At 47.9% G+C, this 8978-nt stretch overlaps 1 protein-coding gene across 1 annotated transcript; it reads left to right on the top strand.

The window, feature by feature from the left end:
* Positions 1-61: 61 nt before the first annotated feature.
* Positions 62-8874, top strand: BNIPL (BCL2 interacting protein like). Its single transcript, XM_047725718.1, has 10 exons — positions 62-608; positions 1436-1531; positions 1956-2020; positions 2451-2675; positions 5721-5903; positions 6075-6177; positions 6464-6595; positions 7397-7483; positions 7671-7769; positions 8224-8874. The coding sequence occupies exons 1-10, from the start codon at positions 565-567 to the stop codon at positions 8258-8260; spliced, it is 1071 nt and encodes a 356-aa protein (XP_047581674.1). The 5' UTR covers positions 62-564; the 3' UTR covers positions 8261-8874.
* Positions 8875-8978: the final 104 nt, after the last annotated feature.

The raw sequence follows: 8978 nt of genomic DNA, 5'->3' as shown, positions 1-8978 counted from the left end.
CATATGGAATGTCTCCCTTCATTAACTTTTTTGGGGAATGGAGAGCAACAGCCTTTCCATCTCTCCGTATCCTCGGCCTTTCATTCGTTTCTTCTTCCAGAGCGCTCTTAATAACGGCATTTCCAATCTTGCTTATGCTTTATAAGCATAGTCTTAAAACCAAAATTTTTTTACGATTGCCTTCCCCCCTTTTTTTTCTTTCTTTCTTTTTTTTTTAAGAGCAGCTTCCAGAAGTTATAAGGAGTCTGGATGAGAAAATAAATTGCCTTCCTCAACTCCCCTAAGACAAGACACTTTAGAAAATGTCCTCTCTTCCCTAAAACCCGCCCCCACATAGGCAGGGTTTTCTTTTGGGCAAACCTGCTGCTTGGGAAGGGAAAAAAGAAGGGAGGTGGCAAAACCTGTTTGAAGGTAAGGTTACCTCCCTTCCACACCTCCCTCCTCCTTGGAGGCAAGAGCAACAACAGTGAGACAGAGAAAAAGGACATAGAAGTGCTGGGGAGCCGGGACAAGGGGCTCCCGGACAGCTGCAAAGTGGCTGAGGGAGGCAGGAAGACCCTGAAGATGGGAACCACACAAGAAGCGGGAGAAAAGACATTAGACCTTGGGTAAGTAAGATCTGGCTCACTTGATTGGAAACAAGTCTTGAGGGATTTTGCCACCGTCGAGCTCTGACCAGGGCAATTCTCGGCTTCCTGGAAGAGACATGACTGCAAAAGGGCGAATCTGCAGGGAAGGGGTAGTTTGCGGCTCTAGGCAGGAAATGGGGAGCTGGGGGGTTTCAGATTAGTTCCCTATCGTTTTGTTTTTAAAGGAAACTTCTCTATTTCATGTCTATAAAACTACCCCCTGTTGTCTGCTTTCTCACACCCACTCCCCAGAATGGCCCTCTGGAAAGCTGATCTAGAAAGAAATTTTAGGTCCCGGTACTCCTTCCCAGCAAATCACTCTCGCTCTTCCTCCTTACCGTCTTCCCCGACCTGTCTGCCTCTGTCGTGGTTTTCCCTGACCACTCCCCAGCTGGTGTAGGAAAGGCAGGCTTAATGAGGTACTACCGTCTTCCCCAACTCTGCCTAGTGACAGCTGGGCAGGTCTGTCAGGTTCCAGCCAGGTATAATGGGGACTATCTCTACCCAACTCTGTGTAGGTGGAGCAACGCCACAGAGGTTAATAGGCTTAGCTCTACGTGTCCCATCTTTCCTCCCAGCTTCCCTCAGCTCCTAAGCCCCACTGGAGGATTCAACTGTCTCCAGGTAGTGGTGGGTGTGGTAGGGGTAGCTGTTCAGGAGATGAGAGCCCACGTCTTTTTTCAGGCCTATGCTCTGCTCTGTACCTTCATTACTGTTCATTCCAGTGTCTCCTACCTACAACCCAGCTCCCTTAAGACACGGCCTAGTTTGTCTCATGATCATCCCTTCCCCCGGGGGACTTGTAGGGCCGGGGAGAATGCCGAGGCAGCGCGCCCAGCAGCATCCCTGAAACTTGGGGAACTGGAGCTGAAGGAGGAGTGGCAGGATGAAGAATTCCCCAGGTAAGGACCAGAGGGATGCTCCTGAATGGAAGATGGGAATGATAAATTAGGACTTGAAGGAAGGATGGGTTAAAAGAAGGCAGAGGCAGTAAGATTGGTAAGATTTTATCGGGGCTGGTGCCGGGTGGCTCAGTTAGTTGAGCGTCTGACTCTTGTTTTTGACTCAGGTGGTGATCTGAGAGTCGGGATCAAGCCCTGCCTTGGGCTCTGCACTCAGCAGGGAATCTGCTTCCCTTCTTTCTCTCCCTCAATGCTCCCTGCCCTCCCACCCCCCAACCCCTGCCCCCGCGGCTTGTGTACTCTCTCTCAAATAAATAAATCTTAAAAAAAAAAGTCATATCTTGGTGAGAGGATTGATAAACTGATACCTGGCTTGATTCATTTAACCTGCATTTCTGCCCCCCTTGTAATCTTGCTCCTCTAGATTTCTTCCTGAAGAAGCCGACCCTTCTGAAGGTCCTGACGATCCTGAGAGAGGTTCACAGGCAGGTAGGTAAATTTGAACCTAGGCCACAAGTTCTTGATGCTAGGCTAGTGAAGGGCTGTGCTGCCCTCACCCCCTTGTGGTTCCACTGCTACTTTCCCAAATAGCCCCCGTGGAAGTTTGGTTTTTGTTTTTTTGTTTTTTTCATTTATTTGACAGAGATTACAAGTAGGCAGAGAGGCAGGCAGAGAGAGAGAGAGAGGAGGAAGCAGGTTCCCTGCCAGAGAGCCCGATGCAAGACTGATCCCAGCACCCTGGGATCATGACCTGAGCTGAAGGCAGAGGCTTTAACCCACGAGCCACCCAGGCACCCCCCACCCCCGCCATGGAAGTTCTTTAGAATTCACCCCATATATCACTATCATATGCAGGAATTCCTAACTCCCCTGCCAACACAGACTTTTCTATTCTTTTCTCCCTCTACCCCAACCCCAGGTACACCCAGCACTTTAGCCCTGTGTGGCCCACGCCCCATGCGGAAGCGTCTTTCTGCCCCAGAGTTGCGACTGAATCTGACCAAGGGCACTGGAGGCGATGGAACATCTCCCACAAACTCTGTACCTTCCTCTCCTGATGGTAGTTCTGACCTGGAGGTAGATGAATTGGAGACACCTTCAGACTCTGAGCAGCTGGACAGTGGACATGAATTTGAATGGGAAGGTGGGCAAGAAACCCGAGGCCTGAGCTGGTAAAAGTAGAAGCTAGAGTTAAAGAAGCTCAGGGTGGATTTTATGGGACTAAAGTTAGAAACAATTAGGTGGGGACCAAGTGGTAAGGTCAGCAAAATTAATTTCCTCAGAATGGAAAGGTAGAGTCTGTAGATCCAGTGTGAGAGTAGTCAGTAGAAGGATGGGAAGGGTCCTTTGTTAAGGAAGCTTTCATTGAGTGACTGTGATATGCTATTACTGAGCGAGAACTGAGTTATAACTATAAATAAGATTGTCCTACACTCAGGGAGTTCTCTGTTTAATAAGAAATTAACACATATACAAGTAAGTGTAGTTGAAGATTATGGTCTACATACCTATAGGGATGTATGCAGGGATAAGGACAAGGTCAGTTCTGCCTGAGAAGCATTAGGAAAGTCTTCACAAAAGAGGTGATTCTGAGCTGGTCTTTATCAGGTAGCTGGGGAGGCATTCTAGGTAGAAACATCAACTTGGGTAGGAGCATGGCGTGTTGGACATGTTGGGGAGTTCAAAGTATTAAGCATGACTATTTTAATATTAAGGAAAACTGTTTCTTCTCTACTCACAACACTTCTGACACCAAATGTATGAGTTTTACCCACACCAACCAATTCTCCACTTCTCTAGACATCAACAGGGTATCCTAGAGTTCACCTGTGATGCTTGACTGGAGTTAGTACAGACCTCCCAGGTTTGCCACAAGATTGCCCTCGACTTCAGACAGCAATCACATGTCCAAGCTGTCACCTGAGCTTCTGAATGAGCTCAAATGGGCTTCTGAATGTTGGTAGGAGTAAAATCATGGGGATTACCACACTGAGGAGTTTAGATTTTATCCTGTAGGCAATGAAAAATCACTGAATGGTTTTATTTATTTATTTACTTACTTACTTAATTTGTTTTTTATTGTTAACATATAATGTGTTATTTGCTTCAGGGGTACAGGTCTGTGATTCATTACACAGTTCACAGCGCTTACCACAACACATACCCTCCCCACCCAGTGTCCATCATCCAGCTACCCTATCCCTCCCCACCCCCATCACCAGCCCTCAGTTTGTTTCCTGAGATTAAGAGTCTCCTATGGTTTGTCTCCCTCTCTAGTTTCATCTTGTTTCATTTTTTCCTCTCTTTTCCTATGATCCTCTGCCTTGTTTCTCAAGTTCCACATATCAGTGAGATCATATGATAATTGTCTTTCTCTGATTGACTTATTTTGCTTAGCATAATTCCCTCTAGTTCCATCCACATCATTGCAAATGGCAGGGTTTCTTTTGTTCTGTTTTTTTGTTTTTTGGTGGCTGGTACATATATACCACATCTTACTTATTTATTTATTTATTTTTTTAAAGATTTTATTTATTTATTTGACAGAGAGATTACAAGCAGGCAGAGAGGCAGGCAGAGAGAGGAGGAAGCAGGCTCCCTGCTGAGCAGAGAACCCGATGCGATGCGGGGCTCGATCCCAGGACTCTGAGATCATGACCTGAGCCGAAGGCAGCGGCTTAACCCACTGAGCCACCCAGGCGCCCACCACATCTTATTTATCCATTCATCTGTTGATGAACATCTGGGCACTTTTCATAGTTTGGCTATTGTGGACATTGCTATTAAAAACACTGGGGTGCAGGTGCCCCTTTGGATCACTACATTTGTATCTTTGGGGTAAATACCCAGTAGTGCAGTTGTTGAGTCGTAGGGTAGCCACTGAATGGTTTTGATCAAGGGAGTAACATGATCAGATTTAATGGCTCTAAAGAGGTTGGAAACAACCAAAAGGTCTGTCAGTAGAGTATTAATTCTTACATGGTGTATCCATGTTATAGAATACTTTTTTTTTAAGATTTTATTTATTTATTTGACAGAAAGAGATCACAAGTAGGCAGAGAGGCAGGCAGAGAGAGAGGGGCAAGCAGGCTGGCTCCCTGCTGAGCAGAGAGCCCTGATGCAGGGCTCAATCCCAGGACCCTGAGATTATGACCTGAACCAAAGGCAGAGGCTTTAACCCACTGAGCCACCCAGGTGCCCTTGGAATACTTTTTTTTTTTTTTTTAAGATTTTTATTTTTTAAGTGATCTCTACACCCAACATGGGGCTCAAACTCACGACCCCACCATCAAGGGTCAGTGTCACATGCTCCACCAACTAAGCCAAACAGACAACTATTTTTTAAGATGAGGCAGCTGTTTCCATTGCTATAGAAGGATCATGCAGAATTAGTGGGTATGGTATATTGCCATTTGAGTAAGAAAGGTAGGGTAGAAAACAAAGCTTGCTCTAGCTGTGGGATAGAGGGTGAAATGGAGTAAACAGACTAGAGACATGGAAACCAGTTAGGAGGCTAGCACTAAGGCCAGATGAGAAATGCTAAGAACCTGAATCAGGACAGTAGTAGTAGAGAGAATGATAAGAGAATATAGTGAAGATAATATAGAAGAAGATCTGGAGTCCAGTTGGCTGACAGAGAAGAAAATCTTTGATAATACCAGTTTTCTCTCTCAGCCACCTAGATGGATGGAGTCATTCATCCAGAAAGGAAATATGGGAGAGAGGAGGAAGAGAAGGAGTTTGAATTACACTTGGGTCTAGTGGCTTGGAGATGACAGAAAGACACAAACTAAAGGTGTCCACTCTAAGCATTTAGGGACATGGGTTAAAGGGGCAAATTTGGAATCATCAGCTTACTGGTGGTTATTGAAGACATGGGAACAGAGGAGTTCACCCAAGGAAAGGCACAAAAAGTAAGGAAGAATCTAGAAGAAAACTAATCCTGGCAAGGGTCATGGACCTACCATAGTGCAGGGTTACCTCAAGGCCGGTGTCTAGTGAAAAAGTGAGGATTGTGAGTCAGAGGAAAGAGAAACCAGCAAGGCACTGGACAAACTAGTGCTGGAATCCTAGAAAAAAACTGAGGAATGAGAGGTTAGAGCAATCCACTCTAGAAACCTGGGCAAGTTAGAAGATACTGAAGGTCTGTACTATGCCTTACTGACCCTTCCCTATCCCTCTCTTTCAGATGACCTGCCCCAGGCAGAGGGTCTGGGGGCCAGTGAGGCAGCGGAAAGGCTGGGCCGGGGTTGTGTGTGGGATGTGGCTGGAGAAGATGGTCGTCACTGGAGGGTGTTCCGGACAGGACAGCGGGAGCAGAGAGTGGACATGACTGTCATTGAGCTCTATAAGAAAGTCCTCTCTCATGGAGGTAATTGCTCAGATATGTGGCAGGGAAAGACCTGCGACTTCCTGAATAGAATACCGAAGTTGGAAACTCAGTCCTTGGGTTTAAAATCCTCAGAGTCCTTCAAGCTAAAAAGATGTACTATCTGTCATACCTAGTTGTTGACTGAATGAATTTTCCCTCTGTCCTCTCCAGGTTACCATGGTGATGGCCTCAACGCCATTATCGTCTTCTCTTCCTGTTACCTACCCAGCAGCAGCATCCCCAACTACACCTATGTCATGGAACACTTGTTCAGGTGAGGTGGAAGCCCTGAAGGGCTCCCTGAAGGGGGGATGTTAAGGAGGGAAAAGTGAAAAAGAACCCCCTGGGATGCCTGGATGGCTCAGTTGGTTGAGTGTCTGCCTTTGGCTCGGGTCCTGATCCTGGGGCCCTGGGATCAAGCCTCACCTCGTTGGGCTCCCTGCTTGGGGGAGATCCTGCTTCTCCCTCTCCCTCTGCTGCTCCCCCTGCTTGTCCCTCTCGCTCCCCAAACCCCAAGCATGTACCTTCCCTGACAGTTGTGTCCCCTCCCGGCCCCCCAGGTATATGGTGGGAACTCTGGAGCTACTGGTCGCTGAAAATTACCTGCTTGTTCACTTGAGTGGAGGCACGAGTAGGGCCCAGGTCCCACCTCTGGGCTGGATGCGCCAGTGTTACCGCGCTCTGGACCGGCGGTGAGCCACGAGGGCAGGAGGGCCACAACTCCCACTATGCCTTGTCTTTCCCTCTTTCCGTTCTTTCCTGTTCCATTTAGTCCCTTCCTCTTTTCCTTGTCTCTCTCCAACCCTTTCCAGGCCTCTCCCATCTTCTGTACTCTCAGAGTCAGGGAAACCTGGTTTCAGATCTTGTCTCTATCATTTACCTGCTGTATCATTTACCTTGGACAAGTCACCTAACTTCCCTGGGACTCGGTTTTCTTCTCTGCATAATGGCAATGATAATAGCTTTGCCACTGGCCATGTGTGAAAATCCAGTAAATCGAGGTGACATACCCCTTCCTTTTCTCCCCGTCTCGCCAATTAGTTTACTGCCCAAGCTGCCATTTTCTGCTTCTGTCCACCTTCCATACCTGACCCATATGGCTTTGTTCCCCGAGATGTTCCTTTTCCCTTTTTCTTTCCCCCATCTTCCCTTTGCTCACTTTTCTAGCTCATTTCTTTTTTGTTTTTGGTGTCCTGGTCCTGGGAGGCATGGGAAAAGGGGAGTATCCAAGAATTTCTGTGAGGGTAGGGCACAGGAGGGAGATGGGGCAGAAGGATTCTGACAAGAGGAATGCCTAAAAATGAGAAGCACAAAGGGCTAAACACAATGGGTCCAGCTCAGATTACAGACCAAGGAATGGGGACTAGACCCCACTGCCAGAGAAATCTAGAAACTGCAGACGTGAAGGAAGTTAAAGCACAGAACGTAGCCCCACCTGCTCTTCCAGCATGAAGGTAGAAGAAGAGTAGAATGATCTCTTTCCTATTCTTCAGGCTCCGGAAGAACCTGCGCGCCCTGGTGGTTGTCCATGCCACCTGGTACGTGAAGGCATTCCTGGCACTGCTGCGGCCCTTCATCAGGTACCAGCTCTGAGGACAAGGATGTCTTCTCCCCCATTTTCAAAATCAAGATGAAGAAGATTTTTCCCCAGCCTGGCTCTTTCTAGCCTTAACCACGCTCTGCTTGTTACATTGCCCTTTGTAAGGGTCTCCAGGAACCCTCTCCCCAGTACAACACACAACCTGGTTTATCCTCCTCTCTTTTCAGTTCCAAGTTTACAAGAAAGATCCGTTTTCTGAACAGCCTGGGAGAGCTGGCCCAACTCATCTCCTTGGATCAGGTTCACATCCCTGAAGCTGTCAGACAGTGAGTCCTGAGCTTGAGGAGAAAAGTTTGGGGTGGGATGTATAAAGCCAGTTCCAGCTTTCTTAATGCCTTGGGGGAGATGCAGAGGAACTAAAAGATAGAGGCCCTGCTTCTAGATGCTTCGTTGTATCTGGGAAAACTGTGCCCACCCAGAGAAGAAATTAAGGCCTGCATCCAACAAGAACAAAGGAAAAAAAACAACAACTATACATATAAGTGCTGAGGCATCAGAGAATAAAGGAATATTCACAGCACAGAACTTAGTTGTAGAAGTTAAGAAGTCAAGAAGGTCAGCAAAGCGGAGAAAATACCCAGTGGGGAGGGCCTAGGGGACAAAGGAGCCTGATGACCACCAGTTCACACACCCAATCTTTTGACTCTTCCAATTCTCTGGCTTCTGTCCCCAAACCAGTGAGTAAAACCCAGGTCCTACTTTTTTGTTTTTCTCTCCTAGGCTGGACCAGGAGCTCCATGGCTCACGAGGGACCTAGAGGAAGAAAAGAATCAAGGGCCTTAGAACCAAGCAAAGATTAATCTGCCTGTGCTCTAACCCTGAAACATCTTGGGCTGTTCCCTAAACCACCTCCTCCTCAACCCCAGTACCACAGGACCTTCACATTTCCCTGGGGTCTCATTCCTCTCATGACCGTGCCTTCAAAGCAGGGCTCCAAAGTCTGGAACCTCATTTGCCCAGTGATCATCAGTTCAGCTATAGGGGTGCATGTAGTGGCATCTTGTAGGGGAATGGGGAAGGCTGCGGGGTTTGGTCCTGCTTCAGCTACAGAACCTTGGGCAAATATAACCGCATTTCTCTGAGTGTCCTTTTCCTCCCTTGTAAGTGAAGGTGCTGAGACCCTTTCCACCCGGGGCATGCTAGCAGTCTGTGAAGCTCAGTGAGAGGTGGAGGGGAGGGCAGGGCTTAACTCACCGCGCAGCCTGCTGGGAACCGGGAGTCAGCTCCCTAAACCTGGAAGAACTGCAGCTCCCTTCTTTGTCACAGCTGTTGCCTGTGGGTCGGGGAAGGAGTGCTTTCAAAACTTGTACTTTTGTCCTCTTTAGGAAATTCCGATCCGTAGCGGTTAATAAACTGCGATGCAAGGTTTAAGCCCGGCTCCGAGGAAGTGCCCTACTTGTCCAGGCCCGTAGCATCACAATGAGTTGGTCGGTTCTGGCGCTGCGTTCTGGCCGGTTCTGGCGCTGCGTTCTGGC

Source organism: Lutra lutra, chromosome 4 (genome assembly GCF_902655055.1).
Source record: "Lutra lutra chromosome 4, mLutLut1.2, whole genome shotgun sequence".
Taxonomy (NCBI): domain Eukaryota; kingdom Metazoa; phylum Chordata; class Mammalia; order Carnivora; family Mustelidae; genus Lutra; species Lutra lutra.
The sequence above is the reverse complement of the archived record's forward strand: the minus strand, read 5'-3'. Positions and strand labels throughout refer to the sequence as shown.

What these genes read in the sequence shown, in the direction of transcription:
- BNIPL (XM_047725718.1), top strand. Translation starts at nt 565, where the DNA reads ATGGGAACCACACAAGAAGCGGGAGAAAAGACATTAGACCTTGG. An exon ending in TGAGAGAGGTTCACAGGCAG is followed by an intron (nt 2,021 to 2,450) that starts GTAGGTAAATTT and finishes CCCCAACCCCAG; the next exon opens with GTACACCCAGCACTTTAGCC. An exon ending in ATCCCTGAAGCTGTCAGACA is followed by an intron (nt 7,770 to 8,223) that starts GTGAGTCCTGAG and finishes TTTCTCTCCTAG; the next exon opens with GCTGGACCAGGAGCTCCATG.